The 23,906-nt window shown below is 38.3% G+C and overlaps 1 protein-coding gene across 3 annotated transcripts in view; it reads left to right on the top strand.

The window, feature by feature from the left end:
• The window catches only part of MOB3B (MOB kinase activator 3B), a 91,336-nt gene that overhangs the window by 35,481 nt on the left and 31,949 nt on the right, over nucleotides 1–23,906 (top strand). For all 3 annotated transcript variants that reach the window (XM_014061873.2, XM_014061871.2, XM_087716137.1), the window contains one exon: nucleotides 9,568–10,147. In XM_014061873.2, the coding sequence (XP_013917348.2) occupies nucleotides 9,730–10,147 (418 nt within the window). In that variant the 5' untranslated portion in view covers nucleotides 9,568–9,729. The remainder of the gene's footprint in view (nucleotides 1–9,567; nucleotides 10,148–23,906) is intronic.

The following is a 23,906-nucleotide window of genomic DNA, read 5'->3' as shown; positions in this document are numbered from 1 at the left end:
TAAGTTGTGGACTACCTGTACTGTTTCTTATATTATTTGGAATAGGGAACATTTTGGCAATAAACATTTGCTTCTCAGCTATATAAGAGTCGTGGTGGTGCAGTGGTTAGAATACAATATCGTAGGCTAATTCTACTGACTGCCACTAGTTTGATTCTCACCAGCTCAAGGTTGACTCAGCTTTCCATCCTTCCAGGTGGGTAAAATGTAAACCACTTAGAGGGGGCTGTAAAGCACTGTGAAGCAGTATATAAATGTAAGGGCTTTTGCTATAATACTCAAACATCACAATACATATATCTGGAGACAAACTGTTCCAGAAGGGTTGCTTATTCTCTATTTTTTTTCTTCTGCTGCAGGGTTCAAAGCATTTTAATGTCACACTACCTAATACACATTGCTCTTTACTTAGAAGCAGAAATTGTCAGAATTGTGACATAGATTTGCATATAATACTGGGTTTGTATAATATCGGATGCTGTAAGAAACTATATAAAAAGTGCAGTTTGAAGGCAGGTTAGTGGCAGCCAAATCTGATGCTGTCTGTTAAATCTTTGTTGTGGGAAGTGGATATATTTAGATTATTCTCTCTTTCTAATACTAGGTTACTTCAACAAAATGACAAGTCTTTACACCATTCAATTGTAGGGTAGGAAACAGAAGTGGTATTTGGAGAATTTCATTGAGGAAGGAATGTTGAGTGAACTGTAATGGAACTCAGATTCTAACATGAATTTATTTTTACATGTTTTCTTATATTTTTGTCCTTCATGACAATGTTCTTTGAAAGTTACAGGTTATGGAATCCATCAAGAGTCACGACCATTTGAAAAAGATGTTCTGATTTTAAAATATTGTGATGCAGCAAAGTTAACCTTTGTTAGCACAAAAGGTTAACCAACTATGACAATTCTGACACCCCCAGTCTCTCAAAATAACCAAATCAAGCCGGCAATAAATATATTTTAAGATATCCTTCAAAGGAGTTAGCATGTTAGTCTAAAATTTAGTTATGTTGCTTCCAGCGCCTTTTCTCCTTTCCATTGCAGCAGGTCTATGACTACTCACCATGGCCAAGTTGCTGCGGGACAACTCGCTACAGGAAAAAAGTTACATTAACATAAAATCATTAAATAAAAGATGCCAAAGGAGGGACAAAATGAAATGTGAATGACAAAAATTAAAATAATTTTTAAATAATTTTAAATAATTGAGTTGAATTGAATTGTCCTGCATTGAGTTGGCCATGGCAAGTTGGCTGCGACAAGTTGTCCCATTCCACATTGCAGCTATTCTACATGTCTCAGTGCTCCAGAGCCCTGTTGGCTTCATCTTGCACTTAATGCTCTCTCTCCCCCTCCCTCTTCATCAGGGGTGGAAAGAGGGAAGTTGTTAGGAGAAAAAAGGAAAGTACTAGGTAGCAGGTAAGTTGAGAAGTTTGTTTCACTTACAGACAGCAATATATGCTGCCCATTGGTACTCTAGGTCTGATTTGTCAGTGGCAAGCTGACAGTCCCTGGCTTAAGGTAGTAGACTACAAGGTCAACTTCATAGGCGTCCTATTTGGTCATGGTGCTGCATTTTCTTCTTAATCCAAGATAGGATCTATAGCAGGGTTGTCAAACTGGCTGCCTGCAGGCCGGATGTATCATGTGCAGGCCCCGCCCACCCTAGCTCCACGAAGGGAAAAAATGTCGCAAAACTTCACACGACAGCAACGTGACGTGATGTGTTTGACACCCTGATCTATAGCATCTGACTGAGAATAGGATGATGCCTTACATCCAGCTATCACTATCCAGTGTGTGCCAGGGAAACTTGGGTGATACAAAATAACTGGGAGAATTTCATCCAACTGATTGTCCTCAAGTCATGCTCTATAGTTCTTGCACTTAAAAATAGAAGTCATAGATAACAAATTTCAGTTTGGCTAACTAAGCCAAAGTTAGTTTTTCTTGCCAGATTGTAACAACAACTCTGTGTAATGAGATGACAATAGTATCTCTAGCACTAAATCCTATCCAGCTGGATTTACTAATTGGCTGGACAGACAGCCCAGTAGGATGGTGATTTTGGGTGGCTTCCTATGAAGAACTTCTATGAATTGAACTCAAAGGCCCGTGAATAGAACATCTAACTTATTTGTATTTTGAAATAGACTGAAATTAGATTGCTGTGAAGCAGAAGGAAAAAAAGCAAACAGTGGTCTTGGGGGAAAAAAAGTAGTGAAGCTTTTCATAGTATAATGATTGTCTTCTGATAACTATGTGTTTGTCAAGCTCCTATTAAAAGTTCCAAAATAATGGCCAATAAAAAAGTTGGTAGCTTTCCACATTGTTCCTCATGTCCATTTAAAACATCAGAGCAAATATTTATAGCATCTTCAGATATGTTTAGAGATTGTTGGTGATGAGATTAAGAGATTCAAACATCAAAAAGCAGAATAAAAAATTATATTTCTTGACAAGAACACATGGGTGAATAATTCTGAATCTGCAATTTCAGATATCAATGCTGTTTACTTTCCTTGATCTCCAGAAGTGCTATCTAAAGCAAGTGGGTTTAAATTAAGATTTCTAATGTTTTATATGTCACTTTTATTGAAGGATTGTAAGCCACTTATAAGTCATCTTTGGAAGATGAACAGCATATAAGTTTAATAAATAAATAATGTCTTCATGGTAGGCTTAATTTTGAGAACATTAGCTCCAATGTTAGTAAAACGACCCAAAAATGAGTTTGTTGGTTTAGCTGTGACTGGAATTCAAATGTGTGGGATGAATGTATATTTTTGACACACTTTATTTGCTTATCATACTTCTGCAGCTCTCAACTCTGTCACAATATTAAAAAAAGAAAAATGTGTAACTATAGAAACAATAAATTGAAAGCAAAAACATATATTTTAAAAGAATAAATGAAAACTGCTTCCTTATAATAAAAATACCTAAACATTAAGATAAACAATTTACAATTCCAGGGAAGCTGGACAGGGATGCTGATATATACACAATTACATATCCGCTGAAATACCTGCAGAATGACCTTTTTGGGTTAATTCCAGATATTACAGGTATATGATGGTATGTTTTATCTGACATTCTGGTCAAAACATTTCAGGTACTGTGTTTAATGTTGACTTTGATTTGAAAAATCATTTAAATATTTCTTGTGTTTTCTTATCTCTGCAGCAGCTGCTTTCTATTTGGAAAGTGTAGATAAAGGGCTCCATATGTGAGATGCCCGAATTTGCCTGTTCACATTTCTATCAGAAATTATCTAGTCTTTCATCACAATCAATGATTCATTGGAGCATATTACAACATATGAAAACAGATACACAGGACATCATTATATTTACTCCAGCTTCTCATATTTCACTTTAATTTTATTGAGCATGGACTACACATTTTAGAAAGCAGGAAACTACTTTTTAATGAATCCCATTCTTTTTCTTGAACTTGAATTTAAAATGGATTGCCAATCAGTTATTGAATTTCTCATTTGTTAATCCCTTTATAGGAATTAAGACAAATATTGGCAAAGAAAAAAATTATAGGTGTGATTAGTATTTGCTAGGAGTGAGCATACTTATATTGGATTATTTTTCCCTTGGAACTCAAGTCTTTTTCCTAAACTTTACATTATGAGTGTTTATATTACATTTAATAAATTCTGAGTACCTTTCTTCCTATTTATTTTATTTATTTACAATATGTCATATCATATATGGACTTGCAATATATATTACTATTTCACCTAGATTGCATATACAGTTCCACAAACAACACGTGTTGTCAAAATAGTTGGTTTTTTCCTGTTGGTGGAAGGCAGTGCCAGCTTGTACAAGCACTTTTTGAAATAATGACACACATTGTTTCACAGTTCCCACAGTCTCGTGTAACTGTGACACTTGTGGCTTTAGAGTATTCAATCCAGACCCAAGGGAGGTTGTCTAATTGTTAATAAGCATGAAAGAAAGGTCAAGTGCTAATATAGCAATGTCTGTAGAACTCTAAATAATTGTAACAGTCAGAAGTGCACAATGGGTATGCTTTCCTCCCTTTTTGGGGAGGATGAGATAATGTTAGTGTCTTTTCCTTCCCTAGCAGATGTTTTTATTTGGTTAATGTTCATATGACTGCATGAAAAATATGTAAAAAGCTCTATCTGCATGCATACAGTATCATAATAAAAGCCACATGATTTCATTTCTTTCTTTCTTTTTTTTTGGTACACATAAGATATTATCAGAGTTTCTAGCCACATTATTTTTATCTTTGGAAATCCATAGTTAAAATAAAAATGGAAGAAAGAGTAGTGAAAGTATTGGGATTCATCCATTGTCCCATTCCTTCATTTTGTAGCCTATTTATCATTTTGTAGCCTATTTATTCACTTTTATTTATTAGATTTTTATTCCATCTTTATTACTTGATAAGTAACTCAAGAAAGCAAACATACCTAATACCCCTTTCTGCTCACAACAATCCTGTGAAGTATATTGGGCTGAAAGAGAGTGAAAGTACTAGCTTAAAGCCATTTAATCATAGGCAATTTTGGTGTTATTATTCTGCTTTGGGATTGCAGCATCTGTCTAAAGTGGGGGAGGGGGAGGAGAAACAATGGCTCTTTTATGACTTTTGGACTTCAATTAGCAGAATTTTCAGGGAATTGAAGTCCACAATTCACAAAGGGGATCATTGTTCCCCACCTCTGGTCTAAAGCAACATCAAGGAATCTTTGTGTCAGAACTCTAGATCAATGGTTCCCAAAGTGGGCGGTACCGCCCCCTGTGGGGCGGTGGGATGACTTAGGGGGGCGCTAAGAAGCAAGGGGGGCGGAAGGGGGGCGCTAAGAGGCAAGGGGGTGGCAGAGGAGTACTGGAGGTGGTCCCCTCGCAGGGTGCAATTTTGCCTGGGGCTCTGTTGGCTGCCAGTCAGCTGAGCACTTCCAGCCTGATTCCCTTGCTTATCAAGCCCAGCAGATTTCTGCCTGGTGAATCTTCCTTTGCTTCTATTCTAGCTACCTCCCCCACCCCCAACCAAGGTATCTATTCTCCCTCTTGCATAACTGAGCCTAGCATTCAGTTTAAAATCCAGGGCCGGGGAGGGGGGCAACAGAGCAGCAGGAGGAAGGGAAAAGTTTTTCTTTTTTGCCAAGCTATTTCTTTTTTCACAAGGAGAGGAGGAGAGAGGGAGGAAGGCAGAGAGGGAGGGAGAGAAAGAGAAGGAGAGAGGAAGGGAGGAAGGGAGGAAATAAGAGAGAGGAAGAAAAGGAGGAAGGAAGTGAGAGGGAAAGAGGAAAGAAGTGAGAGAGGGGAGGAGGGAGAAAGAAAGTGAGGGAGAAAGATGGAGAGAGGAGAGTAAGAAAGGAGAGTGGGAAGGAGATAGGGAGAGATAGGGGGAAGGAGGAAGGAAGAGGAAGAGAGGAAAGGAGAAAGAGGGAGAGAGAAGGGGAAGAGAGGGAGGAAGAGAGGTGAGAGAGAGACAACTGAACTTTACTGATGAAAAGGTGTTAATTATGTCAATGGAAGAGATAGGAAACTGCATTAGTGATATATATGTCAATGCATTGATTTGTACTAAAATATTTAGCTTAAAGAAGTTATAAGGAATCACAAATATGTAAGTTAAAAGTGTGGAAAATGTAATTTATGTGTGGATGACCCTTTTGCATGAGTTGTATTGGGAAAATATATATATATATATATATATATATATATATATATATATATATATATATATATATATATATATATATATATATATATATATATATATATATATATATATATATATATATATAAATAATAATAATAATTTAAAAAAGAAAATGATTCCCCAAAGAGGCAAAAGGCTACATTTTGCTAGAGTTATTCTTTGCTTCCAATCTGTTGAGGAAGGGGATTGGACTCCATTATCTATATATCCCTTTCCATCCCCATGGTTCCTTAGTGAAAATTATAACCGAAGAACATATAGATCTGTTAAAATGTTCCCATTCTCACGTTCCATATTGGAAATCCCTAGGTACCATGCAATAATCTCATCAAATAATTCAAGCAAATGTTGGTGCTTTCTTAATTACACCAATGCAAACAATGTGCCCACAATGACTTTGTAAAACGAAACTTTATTTAATTGGTCATCTCATCATACTTCAGAATCCCAAAGGTGCTTTTTCAAGAGGCAACTGGACTTTCTGGTTTTTCTTTGAAGACATTTCTTGAATGAGAAGCAAAACATCTTCAAAGAAAAACCAGATCATGTTCAACAATTTTGTTGAATTAACATTAACTAAAAAGGGTTTTAAATTGGATTTTGAATAAATGTGCAATTAATTGTTACAGTTTTGAATTTTACTGTTACTACCTTCCTTGCGTCATGCCAACCACCCAGTCATATGACCCTCCCCAGCCACACCCACCAAGCCACGCACACAGAACCGGTAGTAAAAAAAATTGAATTCCACCACTGGGTGGGGGACACTGAGGATCAGTTTGTAGCACCAAGGGGGCGGTGGACTGAAAAAGTTTGGGAACCACTGCTATAGATGATCAACATTTGATGGCCAGTATTCTAACAGTGGTAAAAAAGAGATCTACCTACATCCTCTCTCAATTGATTTTTTTTACATCAACATCTCTTTTTACATGAATTGAACATTCTATTAGGGATCTAATGATCAATTTTGCATTCAAGTCCTTTTAGTCTCCATAAGACTGAACACACCAGTGAGCTTCAATTGCATTGGACTTTTGAACTAATAAGTAACTCATTTTCCTGAACCTAAGACAGATTCTCAAATTTTGCTACAATGTGTTGTTGGCATTTTTCTGCTCTCTTCCTTAATAGTGATATTATGATTAATTGGAGGTGAGAAACATGACAACAACTTGAGGTGAGAATCAAAATCAATAAAATGTATTACTTAATTGCCGGTATATATTTTCTGTTTAGCTGTGTTAATACATACTATATCTTTTCTAATGCTAAATATATACAAGGCACTTTGTGTACTAATACAGCCCCAGAGGAAGTCAGTATATGTGAGCTAACGTGTATAGATCTAGTTGATTGCAGAACATCTAGAATTGGGGTTGCAATAGCATCAATTTCTTATTAAATACTATAAATTATAAGGGAAAATGTATAGAAAATGGCAGGATCTCAGTTTATGCAGAGAAAAGAGGAAGAAAAAATAGTGATATTTACAAAACAAAATTGTCTCTTTAAAAAAAATAATGCTATCATATTAGAAAGACGCTTGGAATGATCTCAGAATCCCATGAAAGTCGCATGATTTGTGCATGTGTGAGTGTGTGCATAATTTTCATTTAGTTTCCTTAAATGGAAAGGGAATGGAAAAACATACTGTTTCTCATTTACTAATTGACATCTATTTTCACAGCTCTGTCTTCAATTATATTCCTTGTGGTTGGTGAACTATAAATTTTGATGAGTCAGATTATTTATATATCCTAAGAGACAGCCAAAAGGTCAGAACAATGCCTCCAGAATATTATGCATTAAAAATGTAGTTGCTGTTATTGTTAAACTGTCCTGTTTCCGACTGTCTTTCTCTTTCCAAGAGAATACAATAAGGAATGCCATGCAAAGTAAACAACCAATTGATTAAAACCACAATTAACATAATATTTCAATAAACCAAATATAAGTTATACATAATGACAATATAAAACAATAGCTACACACACACAATTATCTTGGTGTCCTTTCTAAAACCAAACCACAGATCAGGCATAATTTGATAAATAATAATTAAGTGCCACAAATGAAATTACTAAGACATAATAAGTGAACTACCAAGAATGTGATGTCAGAGTATTTTCTTGCATTACCACTTGTTTCTCAATCTTCATATAGAAGTGTTTCCATGCTACAATTCAAAGATTGCTGGGTATTTTATCTCCCCCCCCCCCTTACGCTGTTCTCCAGCAGGGGAATACCCAAAGTTTCAAAACATGATTGGAAACTATTGAAGTGAAAAACTGTTCTTCCTCCTTTTAAGGACCTTTCTTCCGCCCTTTAAAAAAATGTTTCAATAAAGCATATGTCAACGTTCCGAGTAATGCATCCGCTAAAAGCAGAACTCGGAGGCAGTTAGATTCCTTAAAGAATATGTTTTTGGATACATCATATTGGCACAGCTAGTGAAAACCAGCTCTTTTAGTCTCCTGCGGTTTTCCCCTAATTATAAGAGCAAAATATTTCCCTCTCCAGATGGTCACCAATCACACTGTTCAATGAAAGTAGCTGGGAGGCTGCTTGGTCATTCCTCTCCCCCTTCACTTCTGTTGGGATGACCTTGTTTCCCATCAGAAAACTTTTTGTTTTGACTGGTAGCCAGTCTATCTACTTTTCCCCCCTCCATTCCCCCTTCCAAAGTTTGTAGCAACCTTGAGGCCAGACAAGTTGGCTTCAGCCAGGCTCACTTCAGTTGATTTGGATGGATCTCTTATTAAAGTTTTAGGCTATCCAATTCCAAAATGAATTGAGGAAGTTTAAACCAACAAAAAATGATGCAGGTATTCCTTGGCTTACAACCACAATTGTGCCCAAAATTTTTGTTGCGCTTAACAGTTGTTAAGTGAGTGTTGCCCAATTTTACAGCCTTTTTTGTTGCACTTAAGTAAATCATTGCATTTCTTAAATGAATCATGTAGTCATTGAACGAATCTGACTTACTTCATTAACTTCGCTTGTCTGATGCCGACTGGGAAGGTTACAAATGGTGATCATATGACCCTGGGACAGTGCAACTGTCACAAATACATGCCAGTTGCCAAGCGCCCGAATTTTGATCACGTGGCCATGGGGATGCTTCAATGGCTGAAAGTTTGAAAAATGGTCCTGTCACTTTTTTCAGGGCCCATGTAACTTCGAACGAATGTTTGTAAGTCAAGGACTACCTCTAACCATAGATAGAACCTTCGAAGAGAGCAGCAAAGAGTTTGTCACTTTTTAAGAACTATTGGAGGAGCAGATGGGGCTGAAATAGATAACGCTGACTCTTCTTTTTTTCAACTTTCTTTTCATGCTTCAGTGTGAAACCACTAAGGACGGGAGTCTGTTTCCTCAGGCATTTTGCCATGTTCCTTTTTAAACTCTCCAACTTTTCTTTCAAAAATTAAAATTAGTAGTAACTGGATGTTGAATGTTTTAACTACTCTATTAACTGAAGATGGAATGAATTAAAAATGTGTCTCTTGCGAAATTTTCAAAGTGCTTATATTTGCATCAGTGTGAATGTGTGTTTCTAATGGGGAAAATTAAACATAGGAGCCATTTTCTTACCAACTTAGCAATAAATGGTGTTATTGCTTAACAATATAAATCCCTATAAAACGGTACATTTTGACACATGCAAAGCAACTTTATTGATAAATAAAATTGTGACTTGTTTAGAACTTTACAATCATGAGTTAAGTAATAGCACTTTAATTACTTTGGCCTTCAAATAAAGCAAATTGTAATGAATTGTCAGGAGTCATTTTTAGCACTGACCCATAGTTGTTATTTTTTTTTCTCTTTGAATTTTTAGGAATATGACATTATCTAAGAAAACGTCAAGCCAGGACACCTAGTGGACTAAGGATTTCTGTTGGAGAAATCTTTTTTTTCCTTTGAAAATATATATATTTATGTATACATATATAAGAATACCATTATTGTAGTGCCTTGCTGTTGTTGGCAGTTGGAAGACATGTCCATTGCACTCAAGCAAGTTTTTAATAAGGACAAGACATTCCGTCCCAAACGAAAATTTGAACCTGGGACCCAGAGGTTTGAGCTTCACAAACGAGCACAAGCCTCACTCAATTCTGGAGTGGACCTGAAGGCAGCTGTGCAGCTGCCCACCGGAGAAGATCTAAACGATTGGGTTGCTGTTCATGTAGTTGACTTTTTCAATAGGATCAATCTGATTTATGGAACTATCTGTGAGTTTTGCACAGAGAGAAGCTGCCCTATGATGTCAGGTGGGCCTAAGTATGAATACCGGTGGCAGGATGATCTAAAGTACAAGAAACCTACAGCATTACCAGCACCCCAGTATATGAATCTTTTGATGGACTGGATTGAGGTGCAGATCAACAATGAGGACATATTTCCAACTAGTGTAGGTAAGTTTATCCATGTCTAAGAACTATACACCCTTTGAATGGTTTTCTCCTAGAATCTGTTGATGGTATTTTAAAAATGGAAACATTAACAATAGAAATTTCAATACTTTTTATTAAATATTTGATTTTTGTCCATTGTATAAGCATATATGAACAAATGAATTGCAAAGAGACATTGGTTTGTTTTTGTTGCAGAGGAAAAGTTCCAGAGTAGCAAAAAAAAGGGAAGTAATTAAGTCACCAGTTCTGTCATCAGGACATGGCCCTTACATTCTGTCATGTAAAATGGATATTGAATGTATATAGTTGAATTTCAGCTTATTTCTGTTACATATACTTCTTTATTTCTTCAATTCAGTGACAGAGCAACTGTGGGCAGCTCAATATAAAAACAGAATACAAATACAGTAATGTAATGTAAATAAAGTATACGATAATGAAAATAACAAATCAGCAATCCAGAGCACATCACCACATATAGAACATATACTGTATGTATATATGTGTGTGTGTGTATGTATGTATGTATGTGTGTATGTGTGTATATGTGTATATGTGTGTGTGTGTGTGTATGTATGTATGTATGTATATATATATCAAACACCTCTAAAATCTACCCTATACAAGTTGGGAGGGGCTGTGCAAATTTTTCATGAAACTCATTCCAAAAGGCAGGCACTGCAACAGAAACATATTGCTGATTTAACATATGTTGTTTTATAATGAGACCTAAGAACAATATGGTTTTTCTACATTCTGCTATTTTATTTAGGACCAAGTCCAATGGCAGCACAGCTGCCATTTTAAAAAGATCCAGATGGTAGGATTGTACATTTTAGAACGTTATTTATAGCATTATCTGCGGTGCCAGTAATTTTGCTATTATGTTCTGGCAGTATCTTTGTGGTAGTTGGTTTGCCGGCTTCCTCTTCCAGCAATGCAGGTAGTCCTCAACTTAAAACAGTTCATTTAGTGACCATTGAAAGTTACAGCCTTTGCAGCATCCTCATGATCATGTGATCAAAATTCAGATGCTTGGAGAATGGCTCATATTTATAACCATTGCTGTGTCACAAAGTCATATGATCTCCTTTTGCAAAGTCAACCGGGTTACTAACTTATCAGCAATGTTTCACTTAACAACCGTAGTAAGAAAGGTCGCAAAACGGGCAAAATTCATTTAACAAATGTCTCACTTAGCAGCAGAAATTTTGGCTTCAATTCTAGGCATAAATCGAGGACTACCTGTAGTTTTATAGCAGGCATCTCCTCTTGCTCTCTGTTTAAAAATAGAAATTAAGCAAAGAAAAACAAATCAATACACGTATCTCCGCCAGTTACTCCTTTGTGGAATTTGTACTTTTTATCTGAGTATTTGTTAGTTGTGGAGGGACTTCCTTATTCCTGTGTTGATCCAGTCAGAAACATGAAATATGAATGGAAGGATGGATGGATATAGCCCACGTTTATTTTATACAGCTCAAAGTGTTGTTGTTTTTTTAAATCAGGGAAACCTGGTCTACCCAAATATGGGATGAAGCATACTGCTTCCACTTTTGCCCTTCAGCCCCAATCCAGGAGCCTTATTAAAAAAAAAAAAAAAATTAGTACAGTTCAAAGCAAGAAATCTAATGTGCATGCCTCCTTTTTTCCTCATGATAACTATCCTGTGTGGTAGGTTGGACTCAGTGGTGGGTTCTGGATCTCGTTGCAACCGGTATGCTGCAAGGTGGCGGGGCATGCATCACGTGCACACATGCAGCAAGCGCGCAGCGTGTGCATGTGTACTTACCGCCCATGACACTCCAGCTGCTCAGCGGAGCATCGCGCAGGCGCCATATGCTCTGTGCGTGAAAGCTCCAATCGACTCAAATACAGGTAAAGAGGGCGGGCGGGCCCTGCGTGGGCCCTCCAGAGCACTGTACCTGAATGGTACCTGGTGCTCCCACCAGGCACCGGTACACCCATGCCATCCCACCACTGGTTGGACTGCAAAAGAGTGACTGTCCCAAAGTCACTTAACTATGTTCTGGGGCTCAAGGGAGGGGTAGATCTCCTGCTTTCCACTATACCAAACATCCCCTAAATTTTTTGCTTATTGTAATTTTTTATTATATACATTGCAAAAGGACCATAGTCCTATATTTTTAAAGAGTTCTCCAATTATTAGCAGTAGGATGTCTCATACGAAGTCACGCATAGCCTACAGCCATGGCAAACCTTTCAGTGTTGATATTCTTCCTGTTATTAGTTGGAATTCAATGATGTCTCATTCTTAATAACGTCCTACTTGTGTTGGATTGGGGAAAATATCCCCAACCACTCCGAATACTCAAAAAGAGCTCCTCCAAAGATCTGTCCAAAAGTATATAAGCTTTAGAGAAAGAAGAGAGATATGGACAACACTTCTCGCTGCTCCCTGAATTTGATTATTTTAGACATTTCATTACCCAAACTAAATAATATCATCAGTGCTATTATTGAGTAGGATTTGCTCTCATTTTGCTCCCTACCAGCACTGATGATTGCCTAGTTTGGGTAATGAAACATCTACAAGAAAACAATCAAGCTCAGAGAGCACCAAGGACCCTCTCATTTCAATCAGAATAAAACTCTGATTAGATTAAGCCTAGCTCATGACATGTGGCAAAAAAGAATGGTGGCAACATCAGTTATTTTTTTCTGTTTTTGTGGTGATGGCAGTGATGGTTTTAGGAAAACACATTTGCTTCTGTGAAGACAAAGAGCAGTTCCTTGGACAGCTCACGCTTTATCCATCAGACTGTACCTCACAGATGGTTTATATTGCTGGATTTAGGCCTGTATTATAAGAAGTGAGTTTACACTGCTGTATAAACTACTTTAGACTGCTTAAATGACATTTCTAATTGCTATTTGAAGAATTTGTATGTTTTCTGGGTTAATCCTTGTAAATCGTCCTTTAATTTTATATACATCCATATAGAGTATTTAAAGAAGGATTTCAAGAAATACAATTAAGTAGGGAATTTGTTTAAGAGCTAGTTCTTAAAGAGCAAGCAAATAATTTCTGGAAGAACATGAATGCTTTGAGATAAGCAATTTCCCTTTCAGATTTTCTCTTGTTTACCCCTCTCAAGCAACACTGAAATTGATTATAATACATTACTAGTAGGAACAAGAGGAATGAATGTTGTACTGGTAATTTATACTAAAACCACATTTTGTGGGAGTTATTTTTCTAAAAGAAAACTAAAAACTTCTGTGTGCTAGGTTAGAAAATTTCTGTTTTGAATTCTATGAATTCAAAGATTTGAATTTTGAGTTCTTTGGATTATACTGGAAATATTTGTGACAATATGTGTAGCTGAATTGCAGGCACAGATGTTAAATCCTCAGCCCACTTCTTGATATTTGGAGAAAGTTTTTGAATGTCACTATTCAGTCAAAACATTTTCAGAATTCAAATTTGCTATATAATTTTTTTCCAACATAGACAAGTTTGGCAGTTTGAAAGTTGTAGGATGGTTGCAGGGAATTCATGCTCTTCTTTCCTACTCTAAATCAGTACCTAAAGGAATGGAGAAAAAAAAGTAGACAGAGAAGTTTCAGACAAGGAAGAATGACAAGGGTCTCTTATTTCCTGTACACCCATGAATGATGATGCTATACAGATGACTTCCTGTTGGGATCAAACAGGAAGGACCCAGAAACAGTTTTGAATAGTGTACAGCAGGGGTGTCAAATGTGATTTCATTGAGGGCCACATCAGGGTTGTGTATGACCTCAGGACGGCTGTGGGGAAGGTTGTCCTCCGACTTCAACTTATTGGCCACATCCCCTGATACCACTGTGGAGGAGTTGGCTAGGGAGGCTACTGGGTCGTTAACTGTGGGCACCTGTAGTGCCTGGGAGAAAGCCTGCTCCTTGTTGTAGAAGCGGCGGTCCCCAGGGGTAGTCCCTCCCTCAGTTCTACTGGAAAAAGAATGTTGGTCCTTTCCTGAACGTTGCTTTTCAGTAGAATAGAGGGAGGGGCTGCATCCCTCCCCAGTTTAATCGTTAATATAGATTGTCAGGAAGGGTGAGGGGAAGTCAGGTGGTCTCTGTTTGTTTTTCAGCATGTGTGTTGTCATACGACCTCAAGGAAACTGGGAGCCAACAGGAAAAGGAGGATATCAAAAAAAAATTCCCTCAGTCTTTGGACCAATCAGGCTTTGAGAATATCCAGGCTAGGGTGTGTGGCCAGGGTGGGCACAGCCAGCTCGACATCCGTTTTTAGCTCTGACGGGCTCCTGCTACATGTGCCCCCCCCCACTCCATTTTCACTGGCAGAGGCACCGTGGACTAGTTCTTCACTGTTGCCAGGGCTGCCTCATATATCAGATCTAAGCACTTTGTGGGCCTTGAGTTTGATACCCCTAATGTAGAGTAAACTGCAATCCAATCATCCCATTGATCATCTCTGTTGGCCTGCTAGACCCTTCTCATGCGAGTCCCAATATTTAATCTAAGCAAAAACTAGTTAATACAATAATGTATCCTTACAGTATATCAGATTATGTATATTAGATTTGAAAATAATGTGGCTATTATAATATAATAATGAAAAAGTCATTGAGGCCAAAAAGAAAATTGCCCAAAGGAGTATTGTAGGCAGGAATATGCCAACAATATTACAAACATGAAGACTCATTTAATGTAGTGGAAAAAATATATCCAGAAAGAATATAAATGTTTTACAGAATGCTAATAGGAGAACAGGGTGATGAAGTTATCATCTGAGAGAAGCCTATTCAGGAATTGCCTTGTTTTTGAGCTTCCGACAAAATATTTTATCTGCCTAGCAAAGCATCTACTTTCTTTAAATGTCTTGTTCATGCATCATTAATTGTGTACATCATTTTAAGCAGCCTCTTGTTTAAGTTCATCTCAAGCCTTTCACAATAAAGAAAGCTAGAATTATACAGAGGAAAGTATATTAATACAAGGATTAGAACTAAAGTATAGCATTAGAAATCCTAGTTCTAATTTGTTGGTAAATTCATTAAGGCAGAGTCTCTCTGAATACCGTGAATCTCCTCCATGTTTTCTGCAGTTTGGATCCAGTTGCCATTTATGAAATAAGCACCTATTATTTATGTCTCTATATACAATTCAAGACCAAGGCAACTGTTTATCTCTAACAGGTTAGATTTGGAGGGCGTTTTTCTTTCATTTAAGTTTTGCCCCTTTGGGTGCTGCATCAAAGAATCTCACTTATAGATGTGTGTCTCTTCAATTTGTATTAGTTTAATTTGCTTTACACTCTTTTTTGTTTACTTATTGAGGATCTTAGACCAAATTTTGAAAAAAATGTCCATACAAATATTAAAATGATAAAATAGTAAAACCGTAGTGAGAAATAAAGAGAAATACAGCTAGTCCTCAAAATATATCTACAGTTGAGCCCAAAATTGCTAAATGAGAGAGTTGTTAACTGAGTTTTGCCTTTTTTATGACCTCTTTGCCAGTTGTTAAGTTCAGTTGTTAAGTTAATAATATGGTTGTAAATGAATCTGGCTTTCCCATTGACTTAATCTGTCAGAATATCACAAAAGGTGATCATATGATCCTAGATAGGGCAAAAGTCATAAATATGAGCCAGTTGCCAAACATCTGAATTTTGATCATGTGATCATGGGGTTGATGCAATGCTCTTAAGTGTCAAAAACTTAAAAATTAGTGACTTGGTCATAAGTCGCTATTTGCAATGCTTTTGCAACTTTGAATGGTCATTAAATGGGTGGTTGTAAATTGAGGACTGCTGTAACTGAGTTTGGAAATAACCATTTTAATACACTAAATAGCAGCCAGACAATTCAGGGTGTGATTCTTTTTTAGCCCATTCAAATGGAGCAGAACCTATCTACTTTAATAGACATTTTTACAGAAATATCCAATAGTGAAAACTGTATAATCTTGGACAGAACTATTTTAAATTACACAAGAGTTTAAAATAGTGTGTGTGGTGGGGGGATCCTCAATCTAGTAAACGGAACGGCCCAACTAAATTCATTATTGGGTTGCGTTGCAGTTTTGTGTTTTACTAAACCTTTTCAACTTGAATTCATGCATGTAATTGAAAAACTAAATGAATATATAGTCTCCAGATGATAAAAATATATGATCTGATTCCTTATGTTCTGAATTTTAAAATGTTCTACAATCTCAGCCAGAGAGTTTAAATTTCTAAAAAAATTGTGTCCCAAGAGCTAGTCTGCAAATCCTTTCAGAATTAGTGCTATAGGAAGGATTATTGTCACTGCCAGTGCATTAATATGTATGCACTTTTTCTTTTATGTTAGAGAAGTGCGTGACATTTTACAGATGGAAACAGTAAATCTGATCCATGTTGGGAAGAAGAAAATGCAAAGCTGGATTCATATGTACAGATGGGATTATAAGAAGGAGAGCTCTCTTCCATTGACATCAGTCAAAACATCCATTTTGTACAATGTTTGTGATAAGGGTTAATCTCAAGACATCAGAATAAATATTTACTGGGAAGGGAAGAGAATGAACAAATCATACATTATATACTTAAGTAAACATATTTGGGATATTTTTAAGAGATGCAGTCATTGCTCTTATTCAACAGTTAGAGAAAACATAAATATTTTTCTGCCTTACAACTTAATTCGAGTTAAATAGAGTCACATATCAATAAAGGAGAATATTTGTAATTCAGGAATGAAATAAGATAACCTTTATTGTCACTTTTTTCTGTGGACTCACTGGCACAAATTAAAAATAGAATTTTGATGGCTGCTCTCAAAAGAAAAATAAATATACAACCATACACATATTTGCATGTACATATACATATGCTATATATCAGGGGTGTTAAACTCGGTTTCATTGAGGGCCGGATAAGGGTTGTGTCTGACCTCAGGGGTCCAGGATGGGCGTGGCCAGGATGGGTGTGGCCAGCTCAACATAACTTGTGTTAGCGCCGGTGGTGGCCTGAGCACTTTGCCAGTGAAAACAAGCTTCCGAGCTCCATTTTTTACTGTGATGGCCTCCTGCAGCCCTCTGCTAGCAAAAACGGAGCTCGGGATCGCATGCAGCCCTCCCGAGCTCCGTTTTTGATGGCAGAAGTACCAAGGGTCAACCCTTCACTGTTTCCAGGGTGGCCCCGCAGACCAGATCTAAGCACCCCGTGGGCTGCATCTGGTCCCCGGCCTTGAGTTTGACGCCCCTGCTGTATATATATATGAACACACACACACACACACACACACACACACACACATACACACACATGCCCATCATTGCAAAGTAGTCTCAGTGTTATCACCAGCCATCTGATCAGCATGATCAATGGCAGATAGGAACCAGATGACTGATTTCACACTGCCAGAAATGAAGGGGGGGGGGGGAACACTGATGGTGCCTAAAGGTCAGCTGGCTTGTGGAAACTGGATGATGATTTCCAGTTGCCAAAGAAATGCTTTAAATCGAAGGAACGAAGGAAGGCCCAAATAGAGATGTTCATAAATGTCTGCATACATACTACTCTAGTGTATGACTACAGATACCCAAACTGCCAACTGTATGGCTCTTCTGCCAAAAAGATTGCCCATTGGTATTTTTAAAAATCCACTATTCATTGTTGCTCATACTTCTCTGAATCCAGTTAAATTAAGTAATAAGAACATAAACAATAAGTTAACTTATTCTTTCTGAAGTCAGGATAATACATATCCATTAGTCCCGAAGATGTGAATAAATTTTGACACTACATCTCTTGACAGCAAGAAGAAAGTAAAAGTGAATTAAAAAACAATCCACAGTAACCAACTCTATCTTTCAGTTGGTTGAGTTCAGTTGTTTTTCTTCTATACTCCTTACCACTGTTTGACTGTTCTTTCTTTCATCCATGATGACCTTCATCAGATTAAATTTCTTCCTGTGTGTCATTTTTAGGTCACTTGTCAGCACTGTTTCCCTTGTGTAGTTTGAGGTTTTGGCAGCGCTACGTGGTAATGTTCGCATGTCCCTGTTATTTCTGTGAATACTTTGTGTCCATGAGAGAGGCCTATTTCCAAGAATCTCAGAGCATCTTGTTTCCCACTCTGACTGGTACCCAGGTTCTGTATTTCCAAGCAATCTACCTTGGAGCAGGAAATTATTTTCATTTGGCTTGTACTGTATATCGGCTTTTCCCACTGGCATCTGTCTATGACATAAAAATCCCATCCTGAAGGAGTTAATGTAGCAGTTGCATTGGACTCGTGAAGGCCACTCAAAGGCTTGCTACTTGCTGTAAGGGAAAACATAGTTTTAACACTGGAACAAGAAGGGTAATTTTTGAGTTCCATGGGGTGAGATTTTACTCACAGAAAAACAGCTGCAGCACATGCGAGTATATGGGGCTTCCTCCTCAGTCTTCTATAGCAACCTTTTGGGGAGGGGAGGGGAGGAGAGGAGCGTATCTTCATGAGGTTGTTTTTATTCTTATCTTTATCTTATAAAGACGCCTCATGAAGATTCGCTCCTCTCCTCCCCCCCCCCCAAAGAGGTTACCAGGAGATGTTCATATTGTAGTGGGAACAAATGGGGAAGCCCCATATGGTTGCATGTTCTGCAGCTGCTTTTCTGTGGATAAAATCTAATGTGCTTCAACAACCATTGTGTTTCTAGTAATGTCAGCTGGCCTTAATAGGCCTGAATAGCCCAACATTTACTGGTTATTGGAAGTTGCTGCAGGTATATCGCCCTCACTTGAGTCTCTGTGTATTCCTCTCTGATGCATTCTTGTTTATTTCTTCAAATGGGAGGGCTGAGCTTGTCCCCCCCTGCAACTGTCCCATCCCTGCTTTTAAGCCGCTTAAATCTTTGTGTACATGTACAGTACATGCATCATTGAGTCAAAAGATGATTTTCATTTATTTATTATTGAATCCATTTATGTGGCTGTCCAACTCACAGGTGACTCTGGATGACATACAACTTAAAAACCATACAACTCCCCTTTTCTTATGACAGCAGCAAAGCAATCACACCAACCACTTAATTGGCTCCCTCTAATTGGGGTACCCAGGCCCACTGACTGAATCACATCTTCAGAGCTTTTTGGAAAAGCAACAAGGTAGGGACCAAGTTGTACTTCTGGGGGAATGATTTTCCATGGGGAAGAGGCCACCCCTAAGAAGGCCCATTTTCATGGTCCCACCAAATATACATTCCTAACAAATGGGACCTGCAGCATACCCCGCCTTCCCAACCTGGTGAGCCAGGTAGATGTAATGGAGAAGAGAGAGTCTTTCAAATAGATTCATAGAAAACAACAAGATATTAGACGATTCTAGAAAAGATTTTTCTTTTTCCTGCCAGTTCTGCCCAACAGGAACACCACTTACTTTCTGCAAATTTCCTGTTCAGATGTATTCAGAGAGTAGTTTCAACTTTCCTTTTGGGCAAAGCATGGGTGAAATTTAGCCAGTTCTGACAGGTTCTGGAGAACCGGTAACAGAAATTTTGAGTAGTTTGGAGAACCGGCAAATGCCACCTCTGGCTGGCCCCAGAAAGGGGTGGGAATGGAGATTATGCAGTATCCTTTCCCCAGGAGTAGGGAGGTAATGGGCATTTTGCAGTATCTTTCCCCTGCCCCGCCCACCAAGTCACACCCACAGAACCAGTAGTAAAAAAAATTGAATTTCACCACTGCTCTGAAGGCCATCAGAGTGCATTCCCTGAAGTCTCCGGAGTGCAAAAAACTGGCCCTGTGGGCAAACCGGAAGTTCGGGAATGGACTTCCGGTTTGCTCGTAGGGTCAGCTTAAGCCCTCCGGAGTCTTCAGGGACCTTCAGGAGGCTTCCCTGAAGCCTCCGGAGGACTAAAAATGACCGTACGAGCAAACTGGAAGTTTGCTCCTAGGGTCTTTTTTAGGCCTTCGGAGGCTTCAGGGAAGCCGCCTGAAGGTCCCTGAAGCCTTCAGATGGCTTAAACCGACCCTATGAGCAAACCAGAAGTGACTTCTGGTTTGCTTGTAGGGTTGTTTTTTTGCCCTTCAGAGGCTTCAGGGAAGCCTCCTGAAGGTCCCTGAAGCCTCTGGAGGGCCTCCAGGGGGGCAGGGGGTGCTGTTTTCACCCTCCCCGGGCTCTTATAAAGCCTCTGAAGCCTGGGGAGGGCAAAAAAATCATGCAAAAAATGGGTGGAGTGCCTCTCATGCGCGCATGCGCACTGGGGGGTTGTGTATTGCATTATGGGTGTGACACGCCCACGCATGACCCACCTGCGCTCCCCCCCCTTATGGCACACAAGCCAAAAAAGGTTCGCCATCACTGAATTAGAGCATCCCTATCAGCAGCATCCTGAGGCAGAGGCATCTGGTGCCGAACATGAGAACAGCAAAGTTCATATATCTTTTCCTTTTTTTGACAGCTGAAGGACAGAAAGAGAGCATTTTATTGAGCTGCAGGAAAAGCCCCTTGCTATTCTGGACACTATTGTGAAAATGCTAGTCATTATCTTTGCACGTAGGTACAATTGGTTTTGCTAACAGCCAGTTTGTTAGTTAAGCCTGATATAAGGCGTTGTCAAATATAACATTTCAGGTGTTTATTTTATCATACCTACTTGCTGCTGACAATTTTCTCCCTACCAGATGAATATAATATTCATATGCCAGAAAAATAACTGATAATTCTGCACGAAGGACATGAACTGAACTGTGAATAGTGAGATACAGTTTATGGATCTGAATAAGAAGTATTGAAAATTTTAAGAAACACTATAGAAAACCCTAAAAGCCGCTTTTACTACATTTATGAACATTTTCCCAAAGGTGTTGTTAATAAATGCAGAATAAACTTTGGGCAGTACATTCTCATGCCAAAACATGATTGTTTATAGTAGTGTTTTGCTCCCAGGACCAATATCTACTATTAAAATTTACTGGGGTGAGATTTGGTTTTTTTTTTTAACAAAACATAATGAAAAACATGAGGTGATATTAATTTTTCAAAATACCTTCAATATCCGGGTAAAAAAAATATTTCGCAGACGACCCATTTTAAGAATCACTTGTTTAAAGTTTTCTACCCAGAAATACAAACTTTTTTGCTAGACTGTTACTGTCAGTCATGTCTTTAAAATGATGTAGCATACATACAGATGGAGATTCACTTCTGATCTTACTCAGCTAGCCATTGAGTATTGTTTGTTTATTTCACTATGTTCTTTACCCCAGAGTTTTGCTTATATAAATAAAATTTATACATACACACATAGTGTCCTACAATGAAGCAAAATGTGGAACATGAAATGTGACTATTAAAAACAGAATAGAATGTATAGCTTATACAACAACAGTGGTGAGGCCTTTCATATTCCTTCCTAGTTGATAGTTAATGTTAGCATTCCAAAATGGATGTTTTGCTATGTGCACCAAATAATTCATGGCATATATTTACTGATAAGCCCCGTCCACAGATAAACTGACTCTAAAACTTTCACCTAAAATGCTGTGAAAACTGCACCACCTGTGGATAAGACAACACTCAAAATGTTCATATAATTTTTACAGTTGCCTTAAATGTGAGTGATCCACGGATTATTCTTTTTTCGTGGTGTTTGCAAAAGGTACAGCTATTTTAGTGATTCAGAGAGAGGTGCTTCATTCATACTGATTAGTTGCTTTGCATAGCCCTGGGGATATTAGACATTAGTGAGTTTAAATTTTAGGTAGCTTGGCATGTTAAGGCGTGCCAAAAACATTGAACAGAATTTTTTAGATATAAAATACATTAGCTCTTTCTCCAAAGAGTTACCAGTGGTTTATTTATTATTTCAAAGCTGTTCTTCCGTCCATCTACCATGCACAGTCAGATCTGCTTATGTGAACACCACCTGTGTAAGTTTCTTACACAAATTTCCCTTCTGATTTTGCAAATGTTTTGTTCAGCTGCAGAAAAGATTACACACGTAGTGCTTGTCCCTGTTATGGAAAATGATTTTCAAATTCCGCCATTAGTAGCTACTAAAACCATTCAATAACATTAGAGTTTCTACCATTATTTGTAAATGTCACCATAATGATATTATGAGAAGACCAGACCGGAATGGATAGAAATATTTGATACGGAAATTAAATACACAATTAATATGAAGGCCACCTCCCCGCCCCCAATTTTTTAAAAATCTTCTGAACTATGGAACTATGGAACCAAGATTTAATTTATTTGGAATAAAAAAGAAGACATTTATGAGAAGTAATAACGTCAGGAGGGAGGCAAATTACTTGTTTGTTATCTCCAAACCAGCTTGTGTGCTGTTTTCTTCTGCCTTAGCATAACTTATACTTGGACCTATGTAAATTTAATGGGCACTTGTCTCAGCTGACAATTGACTGCTTGCTAGAAGAAGAAACAAGATATTGCAGCTTGGCAGTTGCCCAAGGTTTAAAATGCATGCAGTGGAAGTGCAGCAGAAACAGTTAATTTCAGTAGAGTTTTAAACCTTTGTTGCATTGTTTTGATCCACCTGCCATTATATGGTAAATGCCAGAAGTATGAAATGCCTTTTTGTGCCTCCTCTGTATTCACATGTATTCTAGATTTATGTGCAGAATAGATAAATACGATGGGGAAAGAGAGACACGTTTGTTGGGAACGGAGACTTATATTCTGACAAGAGTTCCTAGTCTAAGGTAACAGGATGGATAGATGCAGAAGGTCAAAGTCTGATATTCATTGCTTGCTCATAAAGTTCCAATAAAAAAGCAGTTTTTATTCTCTCTCCTCTGTCAAACAAAGGGCAGGACAGAAAGTTCTCCAGACACTGGTAATAAATATACACTTCGATATTTATAGCATATCACCCAGATGTAATCTTCTCTGGGACTGACAAAAGATAGCTTTCAAAGGGGAAATGGCTAACATTAGTAATTCTTGAATGGTTGCATTGCTTTTACAATGACATCCCAAACCTGGAAAGTAATTATTTCTTCAGCGAACTCCACCAGTGAAGCAGTATTCATACTTAATGCTTTGTAACGTTTCCTACCTCTATGACAGGATGGCTAACCTTTTTCCCATCGCGTGCCAAAAGTGGGGGGAGCACAGGGGGTTCGTGCGTGGGCATGGCCACACCCATAATGCTCTGTGTGTGACCCCCCCCTGTGCGCATGTGTGCGCAACTCCCGCCCTCCCCTTTTTGGTGGCTTTCTAGGAGCCTGGGGAGGGTGAAAATAGCCTCCCCCTCACTCCCCAGAGGCCCTCCAGAGACTTCATTGTAGCCTCCGGAGCGTGAAAAGCGGCCCTACGGGCAAACCGAAAGTTCGGGAATGGACTTCCGTTTTGGCTGAAAAGCCATTTTTCGCGTTCTGGAGGCTTCCCTGAAGGGCGAAAAATGGCCTTAAAAGAAGGCCGAAGGCAGCTGGCTGGTGCACATATATACTCTGGAGCTGACAGGGCAACGCTTTGCGTGCCCTAACAAATGGTACCGTGTGCCATAGGTTTGCCATCACAGGTCTATGACCATACTTTTTGTGGAGCATGGATATTGTATCTCCCATAAAGCCGACTTAAAACCATTAATTTAGTGACCATTCAAAGTTACAATAGCATTGAACAAAAGTGACATGACCAATTTTCACACTTCTGACCATTACAACATACCCATGTTTGGCAATTAGCATGTATTTATGACAGTTACAATGTTCCAGGATCATGTGAACAGTTTTTGCAACCTTTTGACAAGCAATGTCAATAGAGAAGCCAGATTCCAAGGTCATAAA

Source organism: Thamnophis sirtalis, unplaced genomic scaffold (genome assembly GCF_051295495.1).
Source record: "Thamnophis sirtalis isolate CommonGarterSnake01/CBP01778 unplaced genomic scaffold, rThaSir2_p1.2 scaffold_5, whole genome shotgun sequence".
Taxonomy (NCBI): domain Eukaryota; kingdom Metazoa; phylum Chordata; class Lepidosauria; order Squamata; family Natricidae; genus Thamnophis; species Thamnophis sirtalis.
Note: the sequence above shows the minus strand (reverse complement) of the source record. Positions and strands in the feature narration are given on the sequence as shown.